At 34.9% G+C, this 23,855-nt stretch overlaps 1 protein-coding gene across 2 annotated transcripts in view; it reads left to right on the forward strand.

Moving 5' to 3' along the window:
* The window catches only part of LOC149922514 (colorectal mutant cancer protein), a 97,503-nt gene that overhangs the window by 5,186 nt on the left and 68,462 nt on the right, over positions 1-23,855 (forward strand). The window contains exon 1 of one of the 2 annotated variants that reach the window (XM_090162741.1): positions 1,111-1,442. The exons of the other annotated variant lie outside the window; for it this stretch is intronic. Within the exon in view, the coding sequence (XP_090018867.1) occupies positions 1,323-1,442 (120 nt within the window). The 5' untranslated portion in view covers positions 1,111-1,322. Of the gene's footprint in view, positions 1-1,110; positions 1,443-23,855 lie in introns of those variants that run through there. 2 annotated transcript variants of the gene reach the window in all.

The raw sequence follows: 23,855 nt of genomic DNA on the forward strand, positions 1-23,855 counted from the left end.
GAACGATCTAGAGTGCTCGAGAACAGTCAAATGGAAAACGCTATTAATAAAACCCTGTAATTCCCGAGCTAAATCCTTTTTATCGCCTTAAAAACTCTTTATTTTCCTAAATTGAACCGCCAGTATGTTGCATCCTAATCCATTCCTTTTTCAAAACCAATCCCTTATTTTCCTTCTTAATAAATACCTATTGCAAACTGAACCGCCCCATTTTTTTTCTTAATAAAACCCCGTAATTACCTAATTGAAACCCTGTACTTCCCCAAATTGAAACCCTGTACTTCCCCAAATTGAAACCCTGTACTTCCCCAAATTGAAACCCTGTACATTCCCAAATTGAAACCCTGTACATTCCCAAATTGAAACCCTGTACATTCCCAAATTGAAACCCTGTACATTCCCAAATTGAAACCCTGTACATTCCCAAATTGAAACCCTGTACATTCCCAAATTGAAATCCTGTACTTTCCCAAATTGAAATCCTGTACTTTCCCAAATTGAAATCCTGTACTTTCCCAAATTGAAATCCTGTACTTTCCCAAATTGAAATCCTGTACTTTCCCAAATTGAAATCCTGTACTTTCCCAAATTGAAATCCTGTACTTTCCCAAATTGAAACCCTGTACTTTCCCAAATTGAAACCCTGTACTTTCCCAAATTGAAACCCTGTACTTTCCCAAATTGAAACCCTGTACTTTCCCAAATTGAAACCCTGTACTTTTCCAAATTGAAATCCAGTACTTTTCCAAATTGAAACCCTGTACTTTCCCAAATTAAAACCCTGTACTTTTCCAAATTGAAATCCAGTACTTTTCCAAATTGAAACCAATTTCCTCGTATATAAACGCTAAACTATACCACATTTTCCTTTCCTAATTCTTCCTTTTAAAAATGAAATCCTGAATTTATTCCTAAACTCTTCCCAAACTTTTAAAAGACTATCGTTGGATCCCGAAGGGAATACTCCAATGATTTGGGCGCGAGTGATATTTCCCGGACGAAACGCGATAATAATACTCCGATAGACTGCGTAGTAGCCGCCTCTAGCACGAATCGCTTTGACTCTCTGTTTAGCGAGAGAGCTCGCTCAGTTTCCCGCGATCCCAGCCAGCGGTCGGATCGGTTGGCGAGAGCTACTCTTCCCTCAAAACTTGCGTTTTTTGCCGCGGTCTTTCCCGAATTGAGATGTCGCCTTCATTCGCGATGATTCACCCAGAAAAATGCCCGTTGGGGAGTATCGAAACTATCTTAGAAACCAAGTGATAGCGCGATTAGTTTTCGCGAATTTCAAATTAAGCGAAATATTGATATAATTCCTTAAGATGGATGGAGTTAAAAATAGGCCGTTGAGAAGTATTTCGAGTAGTTCCCGGTCCAGAACTCTTTCGAATCCCTCTGATTTGGTGATGTCCAATCGAGGCGTGGACGCGCCTGGAAAAGAGGTATTTTTCTCTAGCATGTTTTGTATCCTAATTACGATTAAGTCCACTATTGGAAAATAAAATAGTTGTCAGCCTGTAGTTCGAATAATATCACGCGATATGATTTATTCGCTCTTGTTTCTCGTTCAATTTTGGGTTGATGGAGCGTGTCGTATCCAAGGAGGGCCGGGTTTTGTTTGGGGTGTTGCCAGAATTGGAATCGAAAGGGTGTTGTGTTTTCTCTCTGTCCCCTGCCTTACATCTGGCTTATTCTTAAACGGCCGCCTACTCCCCATTCCTCTTTCATCTTCAGCCTCTTTTTTGGGATGGGGATTTTTTTTTGGCTTCCAAGTAGGGGGCTAACTCAAAATAATAAGGGTAATATGCTTTTGTTTCTTCAGGGTTGCCACAGTTTTTTCTCATTCAAATTCCCTGACTTTCTCCCTAGATTTTTATTGACTTATTTTGTACCCAAAGTTTAGTATTTTTTAACCAATATGTTAGTAAAGATTTCCTATTTGAAAACAAAATTAAATTCCTTGACTTTCTCCCGAGATTTTTATTGACTTATTTTGTACCCAAAGTTTAGTATTTTTTAACCAATATGTTAGTAAAGATTTCCTATTTGAAAACAAAATTAAATTCCTTGACTTTCTCCCGAGATTTTTATTGACTTATTTTGTACCCAAAATTTTGTATTTTATAACCTATATTTTAGTAAAGATTTCCTATTTGCAACCAAAATTAAATTCCCTGACATTTCCCTGATTGTTAGACTAATTTTTAAAATTCCCTCATTTCCCTGACTTTTACCTTATTTGTAGCTTTGTAATTGAAACAATTTACAGTGATTTCAAATAAGATTTTAAATTGTATTATTAAAAAAACATCTTCTTTAAAATAACTTTTTTTTAAATAAGCTTTATTTAAGTTTAAATTTAGTGGAAGACCTAAATCGATATGCAAATTTTAAAAACCAAGTAAAAAGTTCAGGGAATTTTAGGAACACAGTAAAAAGGTCAGGGAAGAGTCACGAATTTTCTAAGATTTTTAATGGAGTAATCTGGTAGCCATGCAAAAAGTATTTATCTTGTCAATTGGTCAGGGCTCGACCAACTTTGATCTCTCGCGCTGCAGCGGCCATCTCATTCGTTGACGTTTCTGTGTTAACCTATGAGCAAAAGATGTGTATGACGTGAGCGCCCCTAGCGGATTATTATTTTTGGAATAGTTTTTACATTGAAGCCAATATAAAAACCGAGCGTGGCGCTGAACTCCTACACGTTATAGTACAGTTTATAGGGGGAAAATCCTTACTCGCGGAATTTCGACGAATGTGTTGGCCGCTGTAGCGCGAACAGCGCGTGATCAAAGTTGGCCGTGGTCAGGGATAAGATGATTTTAGACGGGCAGGGAAAACCTGGAAAAATCATGGAATTTGTGCTTTGGTCCCATTCGACCGAAATCCCATTCGTTCGAAAACGATTTAACATTGAGTCCCAATCGATCGAAAATACCCCAATTGTGCGGTTTACAGCCCAATTTTGCACGTTTATGTTATTTTTTATAGTACATCAAATTTCGTTTTTATGAGACGTTTTTTAAATAGGTTTACTTCTTATATAAATAAGTGTTGATAGTCTTATTGGAGCCAGTTAGCTAAAATGAAGTAAATAGCTCACAAAGGAGGGTTTATAAAAGCGCGCCACCCTAGGGAAGTGAGAAACTAACCTAACCTAACCTAACCTTACCTGTAGCAATTTTGTTTAGGTATAACGTTTTTTGCGTACCCTGCTATATCTCGGGGCAAAAGTAAAAAACAAAACAAAAGGTCCCAATGAACCGAATCCGCCTTTTGGGTTATATTTCGGAAACATATTGAATTCGGTCGAATGGGATTTCGATCGAATGGGAATATACCGAATTTGTAAATGGAAAACCGGCAGGGTTGGCAAGTTTTAAACAAAATGATTAAAACAAGTGTTTAAAACATGTTTAAAACAAATATTTTAAACAAACACCAATTTGTTTTAAACGTTTTAAACTATCTGTTTTAAACATGTTTTTTATAAGGTAAATGTTCATTGTTTTTTTGTAAGATTTTGGTTATTCAATATGAGGGAAAAGGTAGAAAACACCATTTCAAGGCTCTAAGAAAGGTAAATTTTATTGATAACGGGTAGTTTGATTTTAAGATTATCTGAAAAGAGCGACTGAAAGGGCTCGATATGATTTCATAAATTTCCTACCAGTGCAAAAATCCTACGAACGCATTGAATTTTGTCTTTTTGTTTAAATAGAATGTATATAGCTGCCAATATATATCTATTTGGGACACTACCTATGCACGAGATAAAAGAAGGGTTGCTGTTTAGTCGGGTTGTGCCGCGTTTTAAGTAACAAGAAACACGGCCGGTCTGGACAGATCGGGTTAAAACCGACTAGGCGGCACTCCTAGATAAAAATCAAGGGATTTCGGTCCCCTTTCTCGATTTTTTAGAAATTTTATGACGTGATGGAAGTTTTAAGATTATAGAGGTATCGAAGTTCTTATTTTTTAAAACATTGTTTATTTGTGATGATTTATGACTGCAAACGTGCACGTTTCAATAAACTTAAACTAAAAACAATGTGTGGATAACTAGCTATTTTCCCTTTTCTTAGTACTATGCGACCGAAAATTGCAGGATGATAGCTATATTAAAAACCCTACTACAGGTTAGGTAGTATTTGCATGGGGCATCGAAAAAATTAAGGCCGTCAATGGTTGGTCAACAACGCTTAGCGAAATTCTTGGCTCGTTTAAATAAGAGTGTACTCTTTGGTTCTTCTCCCTGTGAGTTTATTTATAATACCATAAATGGCATAATTACCCTAAGTGTGCCAATAGGAGCCTTTCTCACAGAAAATCTTCAATTTGAGCTTGTTCTAAGCAGACCAAAGAAACGTAGGACTCGCGAATTCCGTTCAAGTACCCTATATGGTATTTTTAATGATCGCGCCGCAGACGCCGCTTCGCATACACATTACGTAAATTTCGTCACTGGAAATAATGACGTCACTTTCGTTAAACAAGGTATCATTGAAAAATTAATCTTATTGACACACTTAGGGTAATTATGCCACTTATGATAATACGTTTAATGATATGTAGTATTTCTGTAAATGAGTTTACTCGTGAGTCTGATTCATAAGTATAATGAATAGTTTAAAACGTGTTTTAAACAGTTTTTTATTGTTTATTATGTTTTTTATTGTTTGATTTAAAAACAGTTAAAAACAATGAATCTTGTTTAAAACAATAAAAAACATTGTTTTTGTTCTTTTTGAAAAAAACAAGGATTTTGCCAACCCTGAAAACCGGTGGCAACCCTGTATCTACACATGGAAAACACTCTAGCAGACGCCTGTAGGAGTTACATGAAAGGATTTTTCCGAAACCCACGATCTACAAATATCCACTTATTTCTTTACCCCGACTATATTACCATTCGCAAATGACAGAACTAGAGTAAACTGACGTCCAAGGGCTATCCGAAGTAGTTGCTTTGAAGGCTGTTTATCACTAGGCCAAAAACCCCGCGAGCTTTTCGACACGACGCAAAAAATCTCAGTTAGGCTTAATACACTTTTTTTTGCGTCCTTAAGCCTTCTTCTTTCTTAGGTTCCGGAGCGTCGCTAGAAGGGGCTGTAAATGGTGGGGTTTTTTTTCCTATTTAATGTGTGGGTGAAATGAAATCAGACACCGGAAAAGAGCTGACGATCCGATAAGACCCCCTCCAGGCTGTCCTCCTCCGCACTTCTTTCATCCTCTGAGAAAATTAGCTTTTTCTTCGCGAATAGGATAATTTCGTTTCCAAACTTTTTACTATCTTTCGTGTACCCCGACATCTTGTGACTGGACGCTGGACTAAATATTTTACCCCTGGTCAAAGTATAGCGTACTTTGTACTGATAAATACTGATGTTTCAATGCCATTGCAAGCGAGCAAACGCTTAGTCCCATCCCTCTATCGGGGGAAATAGGCAGGGTTGCCACGGTACCTGGAAAACCTGGAAAAGTCAGAAAATTTTCATATGGGTATAAAAGTCAGAGAATTTTAAAAAATAATCTTAAAATCAGGGAATTTTAAAAAATAATCTTAAAATCAGGGAATTTTATTTCGGTTGCAACAAGGAAACTTTTACTAAAATATAGTTTAAAAATTACAAAATCTTGGCACAAAATAAGTCGGGGAAAATCTCCGAAGATGGTCAGGAAATTTGATTTTGAAAAAAATGTGGCAACCCTGATAGACGTAACCGCGACTACGCCATTGCTAAGGTTTCACCAGAAGCGGTCGTGTTTTAAAATGACGTAAGCAACGCCACCTTACAGCTGTTAACGATATTACCGTTTCGATTAAAAAAAAACGCAAAAAAGAACGGTGTTGCGTTTCAGCAGACGGCCCGTTTTTGCCCTCTTGAATCCCAGACACGTCTATAACTTGGATATAGTTGAATTTATTATGATACATTTATTGGGGCCCGCTAGTATGTATCTAGGGTTGCCACAGGGAAAAGTCAGGGAATTTAAAAATGGGCCTAAAAAGTCAGGTAATTTTAAGTCTGGGAATTATATTTTATCTTGACTTTTTTTTAAGTTAATTTTACTCTAGATCTATGACAAATTCTATGATTATCATTTATTTCCTTGAAAGTTTAGCTTATTTTTTTCAACATTGGCATAACCTTTTTACTGAAATATCAGTCCATTTAAATTTATTATAAAAGTAAAATATAAAATTAAAATTTTTGCCTTAAAAAGTCAGGGAAAATCTCTTAAAATGGTCAGGGAAAACAGGGAATAGTCAGGGAATTTGAATTACAAAATTTTATGGAAACACTGCTATTAATTAAATCAAACCAATCAATCGTAAACGTTGTATTTAAGATTTTATATTTTAAGGATGTAACAGAATTACACCTGCAAAACTATACAGCAAACAAAGGTGTATAAATAGGTGATATTCACAAGTCCTTTAGACAAGATGTCAGCCACGTTTCTAAGGCAGACCGTGAGGAGGCAATGACGTCACGAGAATACTCCCCTATTGATGCATTTAACCCTTTCTGGAGAAAATTTGAGCGTTAGCTATCGCTTCAGGACAAAAAAAAGGTTTCGAGCCTGCTAGCATTCGATAAAATTTATGGAATATTTTCACATAAAGATTGAAAGAAAAAACTAATCAATTTTCGTGCCAGGAAAAATACGCTTCACTGAGCTAATTAGAAAATATTTTTTACATCGAATATTTTCGATTTACCAATTTCCCCTCACCTTGAAATTCGAGCTATCGTCATGAAAAACTGGCGAAGAAATGCGAGCCATTTTTTTGTTCGTACGGTGAATTTTCAGTGAATTTAAATTTGAAATAATTTATACAATTATTGCGTAAAAATCTCAAAATACGAGGTAATCGAAAATTGGTTTTCTGAAAAAAATAAATACCTGAAGAGCTATTGATGATTCCCATTTTTAATTATATATTTTGGTGTTTTAAACGCTTTTCTCATCCGCGGCCTTGCCATAATAGCAGGCACTCATTATTTATGTACCCCCATTAGAAAAGGCGTCAACGATTCTTGAGGGCATGTTACGGAGGCGACCGAACCGGAGCGCTGGAATTTTTGATTTCTAACGGAGTTTCTACACGCGTTAAACCATGGGCTAAATAATACCGCGAACGTATTTAGGACACTGAGAACCTAAGAGTTCTTTCCAGGCTCAAATTGCAAACTGAAACCCTTCTATTTCGAAATTGTGCAATGACGTTTAGTACCGGATTTGTTTGTCTTAGTTCGATTTAATTCTTAATGTAGTCCGTGCAAGTTAAATTGAACGGTTTAATTAATTTAATCAGTCATAAAAAGCAATATAGTTGGTAGATTATCAATTATCATGTCAAGAAAATATTTCTAATGCAATTTAAATTGCAACAGACACTTTTCTCGCTTAAAATATTTTTTTAATTCTGCCACTAAATTAGTCACTATTTTGGAATTTTTACGTTTGAAATATTATTTGTCTTTAAAAAATCTCTTCAAAACTGTTAAAAAAAAACATACTGAAATGAACTCCGTGTGATTTAGCGAAAATAATATATTGTTTAAAAATCCCGCCAGATACGTTGGAAGGAGCTATAGCATTTAACTTCGTCTGCTTGTGTGTTTTCAAGAACCAAAGCATTTTTTAAAGTTGTAAACCTTGGTTTTTCTTTTTTAGTCACTTTTCAGTCACTATTTTTAAAATTGTTAGTCACTTGAATCTCTAAAGTTTGCTTTGTGACTCAGCAACAGGTCTATTTAAATACGTTTTGCTTCAGCAAACGGCTTGACACATTCGTTCTCAGTAACCTAAATACGTTCGTGACAATTCGGGTCCCTTTAGGGGTGTAGGGAAATGTAGGGGGCTGATTTTGTAAAAACAATCAATCAGGGTTCGTACGGAACCTGGATATCCTTGATAACCTGGATAAGTCGTGGATTCTCAAATTGGGGGGAAAAGTCGGGGATAAGTCAGGGTTTCTCCAATTGGAAGAAAAAGTCAGGGATTTAAAGAATAACGTAAAAAGTCAGGGATTTAAAGAATATCGTAAAAAGCCAGGGATTTAAAGAATATCGTAAAAAGTCAGGGATTTAAAGAATATCGTAAAAAGCCAGGGATTTAAAGAATATCGTAAAAAGTCAGGGATTTAAAGAATATCGTAAAAAGTCAGGGATTTAAAGAATATCGTAAAAAGCCAGGGATTTAAAGAATATCGTAAAACGTCAGGGATTTAAAGAATATCGTAAAACGTCAGGGATTTAAAGAATATCGTAAAAAGCCAGGGATTTAAAGAATATCGTAAAAAGCCAGGGATTTAAAGAATATCGTAAAAAGTCAGGGATTTAAAGAATATCGTAAAAAGCCAGGGATTTAAAGAATATCGTAAAAAGTCAGGGATTTAAAGAATATCGTAAAAAGTCAGGGATTTAAAGAATATCGTAAAAAGTCAGGGATTTAAAGAATATCGTAAAAAGCCAGGGATTTAAAGAATATCGTAAAAAGTCAGGGATTTAAAGAATATCGTAAAAAGTCAGGGATTTAAAGAATATCGTAAAAAGTCAGGGATTTAAAGAATATCGTAAAAAGTCAGGGATTTAAAGAATATCGTAAAAAGTCAGGGATTTAAAGAATATCGTAAAAAGTCAGGGATTTAAAGAATATCGTAAAAAGTCAGGGATTTAAAGAATATCGTAAAAAGTCAGGGATTTAAAGAATATCGTAAAAAGCCAGGGATTTAAAGAATATCGTAAAAAGCCAGGGATTTAAAGAATATCGTAAAAAGTCAGGGATTTAAAGAATATCGTAAAAAGCCAGGGATTTAAAGAATATCGTAAAAAGTCAGGGATTTAAAGAATATCGTAAAAAGTCAGGGATTTAAAGAATATCGTAAAAAGCCAGGGATTTAAAGAATATCGTAAAAAGCCAGGGATTTAAAGAATATCGTAAAAAGTCGGGGATTTAAAGAATATCGTAAAAAGTCGGGGGTTTAAAGAATATCATAAAAAGTCAGGGATTTAAAGAATATCGTAAAAAGTCAGGGATAAGTCAGCCTGTCAGGGATTTTATTAGTCAACAAACTTTGCATCGTATGTTCTCTTGGGCGCTCATGTCTGGCACCTTTTCCCGAGAGAGGAGGGATACGCTCTCAGTGTGTTTTTATAAAATATAATTAAGTTTGTGATATTTCAAAAAAAATGTTTCACTTTGTATTTTTACCTATGAAAAATTACCAGTAATATTACCAAAACGGTCAGGGATATTACCAAAACGGTCAGGGATATTACCAAAACGGTCAGGGATATTACCAAAACGGTCAGGGATATTACCAAAACGGTCAGGGATATTACCAAAACGGTCAGGGATATTACCAAAACGGTCAGGGATATTACCAAAACGGTCAGGGATATTACCAAACAATTGTCAGGAATAACCTGGATAAGTCAGGGATTTTAAACAGGATTGCCACGGTACCTGGAAAACCTGGAATTCCTGGAAAAGTCAGGGAATTTCAATATGGGTCTAAGAATCAGGGAAAAGTACGGGAATTTCCAAAATTAGTCTAAAAATCAGGGAAATGTCAGGGAATTTAATTTCGGTTGCAAATAGGAAACCTTTACTAAAATTTAGGGTAAACAAATACAAAATTTAGCCACAAAATAAGTCAGGGAAAATCTCCGGAGATAGTCTGGGAAAACCTGGAAATGTCAGGGAATTTGAATGAGAAAAAACTGTGGCAACCCTGTTAAATCCGAATATTTCGTACGAACCCTGTCAATGGAAAATGCACGGTCTTGTAGTAAGAAGTCCTTTTGGGAAACAAATTAAAAATATTGTAGAATTAATTCCGTACATTGTGGATCCGGTCACCTAATAGCGAAGTGGCTGTAATCGGCCAGGCACCAGCGAAGTGACCGTAAGTATCGGGTGATGGTAGGACCAATTACGAGGGAAAATTCCCCCGAGGTCGCCAATCTTCGTAATCAGCCAGTGTAATTTTAAAAGATTGCCATTAGCCGTAGGGCGACACGCGAGTCCTTGAGAATTATTAGAAGCGCTCGTCTACAGGCCGTTTTCTTTCTTTTTCAAGAGGGCCTCTTTCGATCTACCTTTTTGACGAATGGCGCCGTGCCAGTCCGCTTTCCAACGACCTCCACTGGCTACTCTAGTCCGGGTTAAGGCGGGGGTAAAGTTTAAGGGATCCTTCGCCGTCCATCGACCGTCGGTTGAGTCCGGCGCGGATTGGAGAGAATCTGGTCTCTCTTGGGATAAATGGGAGAGATCTAACATTTCGACAGGTTTGGCGAATATCGTTGGGGGATGCTGGGATTTCTCTACTGTTTCGTATATACTATACGCTTGTAGCGAAAGTAACGTAATAAATAAGTGCGACACCGTATTGACCATTTATACTGGTAAACTCGAAATCTTCTTTGCGTGTTTTAATGTTTTGATCTTGAAACGATAACTTCAAAAATGTTGAATTTTTTTAAATGTGTAGGTTTTGTTGTTAACAAAATAAATAACTTCGTATTAATGGTTTTTAACACAAAATATTGAAATAGCGCCACTCGGTAGCGTCTTCGTGAACTATATTTTCAGGAATTTAATCGCCTCCAATCTTTTGTTTACCATTTGAGATCAAGGCTTGGCTTAATCTAAACGCCTTAAAATAACCGCTTACGGCAGCGAAATACTGAAGAATTATTGAATCGGAATATAAAGTGATTATTACAAACATTCATGTTGAAATTTAAAACTAATTTGAATTTGTCTGACCTATAGGAAAAAAAGAAACCCAACAGAAACTAATAAACGTAATCCGGATTATAGTTTTCGTGAATTAATTATTCTGCTTATAGATCGATTCGTAAATTACTTACAGCTAGGAGCTACAAACGCAGCAACTTCCTAGCGTACAGGGAAACAAAAAATTGGACGGAAGCCTTTCAAGGTTCAGTTTTGATACTTTTAGTTATTCTAGATGGCGCTAATTTCATCTTTATAGCGGGAAATAAATAAATTATTGATCATTTCTCAGAAAAACCAACTTCTAAAAGAGATGTTTTGTGTGAAAACTACCAAAAAATTTTGGTTTTTATATAAATTAAAAATTCAAAGTTTCAAACTGGTGGCGTCATCTAGTAAGACTTCACTTATTTAAAAATCGAACATTTAATGGCGTTACCCCATTTTAATATATGTCTTTTTATAAATGGCGTAAAAATGTGGTAAAAAATACGGATAAGCATCGTACTTAGGCGGTATTATGTTACTTACGGTATCGTTTAGAAGGGTATATATAAATTCGTAGTAGTCGCTGGTAAAATAATGGGTCTGTACGCCACAGTTATGTCGTAGCTATTTGAAATTGCCACCCTCCATGTTGGAAAGCCCCTTCGAGCGCCTGTTGCCGTTGGTCTAGAATTGAGAAATCGTCCCTGTGGCCTCTCACTTTCTTAGAATTGCCAATTTTCTCCAACTCAAAATGGAATTGTTTCGCGAAATTGGAATCTCTATATTTATCTCTTCTTACCGTTGAAGAACTTCGCCTCTCCCGCTGCAGTGGACAGGGTTCTGAAAATTGGGGGGTAGTATTGGTAATCATCTTCCATTTGATTTGGGTACATTTGTTCGAATCTCATTCGTCCGAACGCTGGTACAAATGTCCGAATGATCATTTGTCCGAATGCTGGAAAACAGGATCGTATGTCCGAAAACGTATTTCATTTGCCCGAAAAATTTATCACAACTTTTGTTGGTGATTTAGCCGTTCAATTTATGTTAACTTTACTGGCGAATTTCATTTGTTCGAATAATCGTTTGTCTGTTTTTTCGAACATTAGGAATTGGTTGTTTTTTTTTAATATTGTTAATATAAGAAAATAATAACATTAACGTGAACCTAACCTAACCTAACCTAAAATATATCCACAACATTTGCAATTCCCACTTACTAACAAACAACGATATTTACAATGTAGTTTTTAATTTTTATTCTTGCACAAAAAAAAATCCGGACCAAAAAAACAGCAATAAGAAATACTAATTTAGCGACAGAATTCGGACAAGTGATGCTACCGATTCGGACGAATGAAACAAAGAAGTTGTCCAATTCGAACAATTGAAACATTTGTTATTTCGGCGGTTCCACCGTTCGGACGATTGAAATTCGAACCAATGTACCTACCCCTTCCATTTAGCTAGTAGAAACACCCAAAGTCAATTAACAGCGGTCCTAGTGTCACCTATTTTATACTCCCATCGGTTTTTTTTAAATTTACCAATTTAGGCTAACAAGTTAACATTACCAAAATCGACGTATTTCGACATTTCTAGTAAAATCAAGAACCATATATTTAAACTTTTTGAATAAATATGTGTTAAAACTACAATAAGTGTGAACTGAGTCTTTCTTATAAAAAAACAACCCACTTTTTTAAATGTGGGTTTTATAGTGGGTCGTACCCACCTCGGGTTTTTTTTGGGTACAAGTTTTTTATTTCGAACCCTAATAATAATCATAATAATAATCAGCTAGGCTAATACCCAAGGCACCACCTTAGGCCTAAGTCATCAAGCGACTTTTGAAGCCTTTAATTCATGTGGCCGGGTTACACTGCGTAGGACGGTGGTGGCAAGCCTTGCATGCCACGCTCGAGACTATATCGTAACTCTAAAACAAGTTTAAATAAAATGAATCTACCATTAAAAAACTTTTATATCTGGACCTAATATGTATTTATTCTAGTGTTGATGTTTTTAGCCAATATCGGCCGATACAGATATTAGAAAAATTGTCAGCTATATCGGTGCATCCCTACCAAGTAGAAATAATTATTGATACTACATCAAATTGAGATTCGGGCATTAACGAGCTAGCCCATGTTGTTTATGTAGCTCTACGAACTATTCTAGGACATGTGGTATTTCATTGTCCTCTGGAAACTTGATATATTTGATAGAGAAACATCTTTCAGAAGTACGCACTTCGTGACAACTGACAGTTTAGCCGTAGTATATCGAATGAGGTTGGGATGAGGCTACGATTATGGCCGTCTTCATTTTCTCTCCATTCAGTCAACGTGAATTACGAGAAAAGAAAACAGTGCCACTTCCCTCTAGATGGCGCTTGAGTTTGCCGTGTTTTCTCTTTCCCGCTGGTACTATAGTGGCCGAAAAGCGGCTTACCAGAAGTAGCGCGGATTAAAGAGAGTGAGTGACTGAGTGGGAAAACAAGACGACCGCAAGCGAAATAATACGTGTGCCGAATTGGAAAATGAAATCAAAACTCCCACTAGTTACTCTAATCATACTAGTTAATAGTCCTAAAATGATTTTATTATTCAATATACAAATTTAACTTTAAAATATTATATGACTTTTTAAACTTCAGTATAGCCAGGGTTCGTACACGACCTGGAAAACCTGGAAAGATCGGGGAATTTGAAAATGTTTCCAAAAGATCAGGGAATTTGAAAATGATTCCGAAAGGTCAGGGAGTTTTAAAATGATTCCGAAAGGTCAGGGAAAAGTCAGGGAATTTGAAAATGATTCCGAAAGATCAGGGAAAGTCAGGGAATTTGAAAATGATTCCGAAAGATCAGGGAAAGTCAAGGAATTAAAATGATTCCGAAAGATCATTGAAAGTCAGGGAATTTGAAAATGATTCCGAAAGATCAGGGAAAGTCAGGGAATTTGAAAATGATTCCGTAAGGTCAGGGAAAGTCAGGGAATTTGAAAATGATTCCGTAAGGTCAGGGAAAAGTCAGGGAATTTGAAAATGATTCCGTAAGGTCAGGGAAAAGTCAGGGAATTTGAAAATGATTCCCAAGGGTCAGGGAAAAGTCAAGGAATTTGAAAATGGTCCCAAAAAGTAGGGGAATTTTTAAAGGACCCCAAAGAAATCAGGCAAATAAATTTTTGAAATATGTATTAAAAATACATAATAAATATTTTTTTAAGATTTTACCTCAAACCATTCATTTGTTCTATAAAAATGGTCAGGGACTACCTGGAAATGTCAGGGATTTTAATTACGGAAATTTTGTACGAACCCTGAAAGCGTAATTTTGGTATTATGTTCCCAAACAATCATCAAATCGCGCGTTTTTGTACGTCAAGGTGGTGATCTCGGCATTACCTGTTCTAATAATTATCCTGGACTCACCAAACTATTTTTTTTTGGTATGCCTCATTTGAAATACTAAATATAAATTAATACAACGGTTTCTAAATCTTATCTATGTTAATTAATTATAACTTTGAAATATAACGTGATAGACGGTATTTTCCAAAATTATATAATATAACGCGCGCGGATATACTTAGAAATTCAACCGTAAACCGGCGAAATTCAAAATTCCCGCCGCCGATTTACCGGCAATTCATCCGAGTATCTTTCCGCCAAATGTACTATATATTTGGCCTTTCTTAACCTGCAACTGAGTATAGTAGAAGAATAATAAAAAATTATTTTAAGGTTTCATTGGAGAAAAATATAACCAAGTATAACTTCATTTTTTTTAATTCAGAAACGGAAAATGACCACCTCGATCCGATTAAGAGTCCCCGTACGATATTTTACATTGTAAGTTTAAACCCTAATTGTACCACGTCGTGTTTTCGCGAATTATTATGATGTAGCGCATCTCCAGATGGCTCCACGCGTAAAAAGGGAGATAAGGGTTTGGGAAGGCGAGCGCCGCGGATTAAATCAGTCTGGTAGTTTGAGAAATTCCCCATGCATTGAAAAAGGAACTCCATCTGTCGGGTACTTGATTCAAAATGTTTTAATTATATGACAATAAGGAATCTACAAACTTATTTTGCTATTATGAATTCTATTAATTAAATCGTGAAATTCAGCTTTTATTTAAAACTGTACGAACTAAATTAAGTATTAAATTGAACTTTATCGTAAATAATTACGCTATTTTCTCGAAAGAAAAGAAACGTTCTTACTACGAATACTAGATGGCGCTGTAGGATTTCCCTTTTGATCCAAAGAATCGTTCGAAAAATTCGGTCCGAATTTCGAATTTAGAATTTTAGCCAGCTCGAACTTTATGATGAATCATACCGTTAAATTTAGCTTAAAGGTGCACAAACTTAATTAAGATTTAAATCGAACTTTTCTGTAATTAATTGTACAATATTTGTCGGACATTTTGCAAAATCTCTTACAAAAAAAGTAGATAAAAATCCACAAATTGAAGAATTTCCCTCCCATAGGTTTTATAAGTCAAATCCACAATAAAATAATCCTGGATTAGCTAAAAAATTCCGCTTAGGTAATAAATCATACTACCGGACCTGGAAGGTAGACTGGTAGGTTCTCAGTAACTTAAATAGGTTTTTGGTAATTTTCCTCTCGAGAGAAACTAGCGGCAATGAGTAGTCTTGGCAATGACGTGTATTTTCTCCGCCAGTAAAGATTATAGAATGTTCGGCTTAATTTGTCCAGAATTTGTCTCCGCTAATCGGCAAGCCGACAATCGCGTTTGCCGGAAAAGCAACCTATAATTTGAATTGGCGGCTCCCCTTCACTAGCGCGTGAGTACTTACGTAGAGTGGAATTGGCTAAAAAGCGGCAATTTATATGAGAATAAGTGTGGTCATCAACCATCAGGAGTCGTCATTACAGCTACTCCGGTTCGGCAGGGTCAAAGGACGGTTCGATTCGCAGCTGACTACTTTCGAACTGGACGGTAGACTTATGCCACCAAGTCGGCAAAGAGAGTCTTTAATTCGGTGATGGGCACCGCTTAGCTCGTTTGAGAGGCTTTGGTCATTTTGAGCGGAGTTGAGCGGTAAATTATCATTTGTAAAAAGAGCGCGATGGAAATGAGGAAAGCGCCAATTTCGCCTCTCAAATGAGCGTGGTATGAGAACAGCTCCAATTTCGCCTCTCAAATGAGCGCGATATGAGAAGAGCGCCTTTGTCGCCCCTCAAATGAGCGCGATATGAGAAGAGCGCCTTTGTCGCCTCTCAAATGAGCGTGATAAGAGAAGAGCGGCTTGGTCGCCTGTCAAATGAGCGCGATATGAGAAGAGCGCCTTTGTCAAATGAGCTCGATATGAGAAGAGCGCCTTTGTCAAATGAGCTCGATATGAGAAGAGTGGCTTTTTCGCCTCTCAAATGAGCTCGATATGAGAAGAGCGCCTTTGTCAAATGAGCTCGATATGAGAAGAGCGCCTTTGTCAAATGAGCTCGATATGAGAAGAGCGCCTTTGTCAAATGAGCTCGATATGAGAAGAGTGGCTTTTTCGCCTCTCAAATGAGCTAAAAAAAGAGAAGCATATATTTTCACCGGCCAAACAAACGTTAAAAGAAATGAGTGATAAATTATCCTCTCAAACGAACGGATATCAAGCTCGCGGGCTCACGAGCGGTGCTTGAGCTGAGCAGAAATCTCAACAAAATTCCCATCGTTTCTTTAATTACGGAATCGTGAAGGTGGCGTGTGGGTGTAGGGGTAGGGGCTTACGAGGGCAATCGACGTCGCTAGGGTCGTTTTGTCAGTGCTAAAGTGGTCTCTGGCACCGCACCACCGCCAGGATCGCAGCGAGCGGATTGATGTTTATTTCTGGCATCGGCGTTCTCCAGATGCAATAAAGCTATCAAGCTTCTCCGGTACGCCTTTCTGATGTCCCAAAATACTCCTAAATGGCTTCCGTTAAGAAAGGGAAGGATCGAGGGGGGAGGCAGACTTATAGCTACGTCCATGATTGTCTTGCTCCGTAGGACTCTTCACCAAACACCCCCCCCCCTCCCTCCCTTCTTTCCAACCATCTTTTTTTTTCAGTCGAAGCTCAAATTGTTCTTCCGATAGCCGATAAACCTGCCCCCGCCTGCCATTAAAGAAATACAATTAAGAGAACTCAAGATGTTCCTCGAAAGCATTAAGACCAAAACTTATATCTAAGATAATATTTTGAATAGAAATAATAAAGTTCTCACTTCGCGGTACATTCACTTACTTCTCCTTTGCGGAAAGATATATTAACCGGAAGTACCCAGTCTAAAACCCGTATTTGACGAAGCTCAAGTTACAATTCCTTTCCTGTATTTTCTTTGTCTATATTTTCTCTAAGCTCAGCTAATTTTAATAAACGGCTGAAGTTCCTTAACGTCTTTTATAATCACGCGTAAAACTGCAATGAGCTCTCTTTTGGAAGTTTCTTGAGGGGCCAAACCATTCCTTCAAGAACGTATTAACTTCACTAAGAACGTACGAGTTGACCCGGTTACGGAAGTACTTAAAATCTCAATTCAATTTGAAACAGTAATACCATCTGGCGGGGACTTGTTTTCAAATATTTTTATTGGCACAATTGTTGATAAATTAAATCAAGTTATTGGGTTTTTTTTAAATTCATTGATTTTAATCGCCTTTTATACTTCAATATATTTATGACCACCCTGGTTTAACCACCAAAAAAATCCATGTTTAAAACCACTTCAAAACGGCTACCTTTTACTAAAGCTCTGATTTCATTGGCTTGTACGGATGGCTACTGTTTTGAAATGTAATATTACTTTAATAAATTTATCTAGTCACAAAGTCTGTGATGTTTTAATATTAAATGTAATATTACTATTCAAAAAAGTTACTTTAAAATCATTTGTTATGTCTTCATTAAATTATTCCTATACGTTCCTATAAATTATTCCTATACGTTCCTATAAATTCACTTGAACGTTCCTGTAATTTCCTATATTTATATAAAAATTACCCCTATAATTTCCTGTAAATTCACCTGATCGTTCCTAGAATTTCCAATATTTACCTAAAAATTATAACTATATTTACCTAAACATTATACCTATATTTACCTAAAAATTACTCCTGTAATTTCCTATATTTACCTAAAAATTATACCTATATTTATCTAAAAATTATACCTATATTTATCTAAAAAATATACCTATATTTATCTAAAAATATACCTATATTTATCTAAAAAATATACCTATATTTATCTAAAAAATATGCCTATATTTATCTAAAAAATATGCCTATATTTATCTAAAAAATATGCCTATATTTATCTAAAAAATATGCCTATATTTATCTAAAAAATATGCCTATATTTATCTAAAAAATATACCTATATTTATCTAAAAATTATACCTATATTTATCTAAAAAATATAGTTATATTTATCTAAAAATATACCTATATTTATCTAAAAAATATACCTATATTTATCTAAAAATATACCTATATTTATCTAAAAAATATACCTATATTTATCTAAAAAAAATACCTATATTTATCTAAAAAGTATACCTATATTTATCTAAAAAATATACCTATATTTATCTTAAAAATAATACTATATTTATCTAAAAAATATACCTATATTTATCTAAAAAATATACCTATATTTATCTAAAAAATATGCCTATATTTATCTAAAAAATATGCCTATATTTATCTAAAAAATATACCTATATTTATCTAAAAATTATACCTATATTTATCTAAAAAATATAATTATATTTATCTAAAAAATATACCTATATTTATCTAAAAAATATACCTATATTTACCTAAAAATTATACCTATATTTACCTAAAAATTATACCTATATTTATCTAAAAATTATACATATATTTATCTAAAAATTATACATATATTTACCTAAAAAATATACCTATATTTATCTAAAAATTATACATATATTTACCTAAAAATTATACCTATATTTATCTAAAAATTATACATATATTTACCTAAAAAATATACCTATATTTATCTAAAAATTATACCTATATTTATCTAAAAAATATACATATATTTATCTAAAAAATATGCCTATATTTATCTAAAAAATATGCCTATATTTATCTAAAAAATATACCTATATTTATCTAAAAAATATACCTATATTTATCTAAAAAATATACCTATATTTATCTAAAAAATATACCTATATTTATCTAAAAAATATACCTATATTTATCTAAAAATTATACCTATATTTATCTAAAAATTATACCTATATTTATCTAAAAATTATACCTATATTTACCTAAAAATTATACCTATATTTATCTAAAAAATATACCTATATTTATCTAAAAAATATACCTATATTTATCTAAAAAATATACCTATATTTATCTAAAAATTATACCTATATTTATCTAAAAAATATACCTATATTTATCTAAAAAATATACCTATATTTATCTAAAAAATATACCTATATTTATCTAAAAAATATACCTATATTTATCTAAAAAATATACCTATATTTATCTAAAAAATATACCTATATTTATCTAAAAAATATACCTATATTTATCTAAAAAATACTCCTATAATTTCCTAACAAATTGGAGGGTTTCTTGTGGTCACTCTGCAAAGAGATACCATGCTGATTTGTTTGGTTTTTTTTGGGAAAGGAGCTTATTTTTTTAACATGAGGAGGATTCGGAGCAACCGCAAAATTCGTCTCAATATATTCATTCTATATTTGTAAAAATAAATACGTTATTGAATACGCGTAACCTAAGCATCGAATATCAACCTATTTGATTGTTTCTCCAGGGAATTTCTTGATAATTTAATTTAATTGCGGTGCCTCTGTTAGTACGGTATTGAGAAACAATTTTAGGTGGATCCAATTTATTTTTACTTGCAACCGGGCTCAACTCCTATGTGTCCATCGACGAGAGAGCCGCCGGTGAGACTCTGTTGAGGATGGACGAAGAAGGCTTGTCCGTCTTCTCTCCGGTCGGCCTTTTCCGTCGGGGTTAGTCGGGCGTGAAATTCAACTTTGAACCGCCCGTAAAGAAAATCCGACCTTAAAAGTTTTTTTTTATACGCGGGTGCGGGGTTCGGAGTCGACTGGGAATTGATCCATTCAATCAAATAGATCACGAAGGTTGGGGCTCTTCTAAAATAAATTCGCAGTTTTTTTTTACAAGTGTGACCGTAAGTTTATAATTATTTTCTATAAGTATGTCAGTTAGTCGAAATGATTACAGACGAAGAATCGACGTCATACAGAAAACGATTGGCTCGTCAGTGACGTAACGCGTTGATAAGGGGGTTCCGTGTTAGCCCTCTGTGAAAAAAATATTCATACAGACCTGGAAATATTAGGAAATTAGATTGTCGACGAAAAATTAATTTTTTTTTATAATAATCGGGTAAATTTTTTAGGGTTCTGAAAGTTTGCTACAAATATTTACATCAATAAGTTATCTTAACCTTATTAATGATTTGACCAATTTAGTGTAAATGGAAGTTATGAAATGAGTAAAAATTTTCATACAGACCTGGAAATATCAGGAAATTAAGTTGTCGACGAAAATTAAAATTTTTTGTAATAATCGGGTAAATTTTTTAGGGTTATGAAAGTTTGCTACAAATATTTACATCAATAGGTTTTCTTAACCTTATTAATGATTTGACCAATTTAGTTTAAATTTCAATCATGAAATGAGTAACCCTATACCTCCTTATGAAAAGATTGGTAAGTGTAGGCGACATAATTAGATAAAATATCAGTAGGAAAAACTTAGATATCATATGGAAAATCTGGAAATATGAAAATAGTGTTGCCAATAGTTGTATGAACCCTGGAATCCTCCTCAACCGCTTTGAGCTTTAACCTAGTCTGACACCTTGACGAATTTCTAAATATGCCACTGGCGCCTCTTGCGGGAAAAATACGCAACTTAAATACCAAATTGTCAAGCAATGATCCTATTACGCTCATTATTACGTCGACACAAATAACAGGTATTAGGCCTAATAACGTGTAGTCATTTTAGAATTGGTTTTCAGTAACAATGTAACAGGTGGACAGGGTTCATACAAACCTGGAAAACCTGGAAATATCAGTGAAACAGATTCTTTCCAAAAAAATCAGGGAGATATCAGGGAAATTTTAAATATTTAACCAAAACCTGGATATATCAGGGAAATTCGTTTGAGTCTGGAAGCGCCTCAATAATTATATATAATTTTTTTCGATTAAACGAAAACATACGGTGCTTTAGCACCTGGAAATATCAGGGAAATTTCTAGAGGTCGGGGATGGTTAACTTTTATTCAAAAGATAAAGCTCTCAAAATTATTCGTAAAACGTTTTGATCAAGTAATTTATATTTCTGTATTATCCGATTAATTTTTTGATAAATTTGTAAAATTAATCGGAAAAACGACGTTTTTTTTCGATAAAAAGCTCAAATGTTACGAATAATACATGTTTTTTAATCATTTTCCGAATTATTAACCGGTAAATATCTTTGTTTAAATTTTCCCCCGAAAAAAAATCAATTTAATCATGGATAATGATTAACCGTCCCCGACCTCTAGAAATTTCCAGGAGAAAACCTGGAAATATCAGGGAAATTAATTTTCCATATGTTGTATGAACCCTGGTGGAAAATAATTAATAAGCATACTTACGTGAATCATAATTATAAACACGTGACTTTTAGTAACGTTGGTAATTCTTCGAGAATTCGGTTTTTACTATTTCGCGAAGTTGAATGCAAATTCTCTCGAGAAACTTAATTAGCGCCTTTCATTGGAAAAAATACACGGCAAGTCGTTTGCCATAATTGAAACGGTAAAAAAAGAATTCAGCTGACAAGCTGACGTTTATTTCAAAAGAAAACTGAAGGAGAAAGCGCGTTTTAATTGGAGTGCTTGGAAATTAATTAGACAGCTCGAATATTTGAAACGTGACTTTCGCGACGAAAGTTCTCGGTTTATTGGCTTCGTTAAAATACGAGTGTATTCTTTGAACACGGACGGACAATAAATTGGCAAAATTGCTGTTACGTCTTAAATATAATGTAGTTGGAGCAAAGAAAATATAGAAGAGAAGTAGAAACTGTAACTTTTATTACTCTTTAAAACTACTTCAACAGGGTTGCCACACGTCAGGGAAATCAGGGAAAAGTCGGGGAATTTAAGAATGGACCTAAAAAATCAGGGAATTTAAGAATGGACCTAAAAAGTCAGGGAATTTAAGAATGGACCTAAAAAGTCAGGGAAAAGTCAAGGAATTTAAGAATGGACTTAAAAAGTCAGGGAATTTAAGAATGGACCTAAAAAGTCAGGGAAAAGTCAAGGAATTTAAGAATGGACCTAAAAAGTCAGGGAATTTAAGAATGGACCTAAAAGGTCAGGGAAAAGTCAGGGAATTTAAGAATGGACCTAAAAAGTCGGGGAATTTAAGAATGGACCTAAAAAGTCAGGGAAATGTCAGGGATTTTTTAGAATTTGGAATAACGCGATATTATTGGGTTTTACAACAGGGTTGCCACACGTCAGGGAAATCAGGGAAATGTCAGGGAATTTTAAGAATTGGTAAAAATTCAGGGAAAAGTCAGGTAATTAAATTTTATCTTGTCACTTTTTTAAGGTTATTTTTTAGACCAGATCTATGACAAATTCTATGGTTATCATTTATTTCCTTAAAAGTTTGGCTAATTTTTTCAACATTGCAATAACCTTTTTACTGAAATATAAGTTCATTAAAATTTATTAACTTCTGATAAAAGTCAAATATAAAATAAAAATTTGGCCTTAAAAAGTCAGGGAAAATATCTTAAAATGGTCAGGGAAAACAGGGAATAGTCAGGGAATTTGAATCTCAAAATTTTGTGGCAACCCAAGCTTTTGAAGCTAATGCTAAATTTCCGGAAGTGAGTGGCTCTAACATCTCCGTAGAAGAAATTTGTATTCCTGTTCTCCAAGTGCATTCCCAGCACGATAGTGATTCCAAGTGCATTCCCAGCACGATAGTGATTCCAAGTGCATTCCCAGCACGATAGTGATTCCAAGTGCATTCCCAGCACGATAGTGATTCCAAGTGCATTCCCAGCACGATAGTGATTCCAAGTGCATTCCCAGCACGATAGTGATTCCAAGTGCATTCCCAGCACGATAGTGATTCCAAGTGCATTCCCAGCACGATAGTGATTCCAAGTGCATTCCCATCACGATAGTGATTCCAAGTGCATTCCCAGCACGATAGTGATTCCAAGTGCATTCCCAGCACGATAGTGATTCCAAGTGCATTCCCAGCACGATAGTGATTCCAAGTGCATTCCCAGCACGATAGTGATTCCAAGTGCATTCCCAGCACGATAGTGATTCCAAGTGCATTCCCAGCACGATAGTGATTCCAAGTGCATTCCCAGCACGATAGTGATTCCAAGTGCATTCCCAGCACGATAGTGATTCCAAGTGCATTCCCAGCACGATAGTGATTCCAAGTGCATTCCCAGCACGATAGTGATTCCAAGTGCATTCCCAGCACGATAGTGATTACAAGTGCATTCCCAGCACGATAGTGATTACAAGTGCCTGCGCGTACTAAGTTGCAGTGTTGTCAATGTTTTGGATTTTCTGCAATAAACTTAATTATTATCGGATTCTTTTGATTTTAATTGATTTTGTATATTTTTAAACCTTTTGTGCCTTTTTCTGCAATTCTTGACAAATGGATTAAAGATTTGCTTGCAGCGCTAATGCAATTTAAAACTTATTCTTTAAAAATTATTTTATTTAAAGGGACCCGCGGTATTGTTTGAATTTCGGTTATTTATCGCGCCAGTCTCCAGGATTTGATTGATCGGATGTGTTATCACGTCTCGTGAAATTCGGGTCAAATATTTTAAATGTTTTTGTGGTCCTTGCCGGTGGTCTTTAGCGACCCGATTGTGAATCGAAGTTAAATCGATACTTTTTATCAAATATTTGAACTTAGAATGAAATTAATAGCTATTTCAGGTATTATACATGCGTCACTTAAATAGTTCTTCTTAAAAGTCGTACTTCTTCAGGGTGTCCACTAAAAAACGTAAAAT

Source organism: Leiobunum rupestre, chromosome 11 (genome assembly GCF_980474605.1).
Source record: "Leiobunum rupestre chromosome 11, qqLeiRupe1.1.hap1, whole genome shotgun sequence".
NCBI lineage: Eukaryota > Metazoa > Arthropoda > Arachnida > Opiliones > Sclerosomatidae > Leiobunum > Leiobunum rupestre.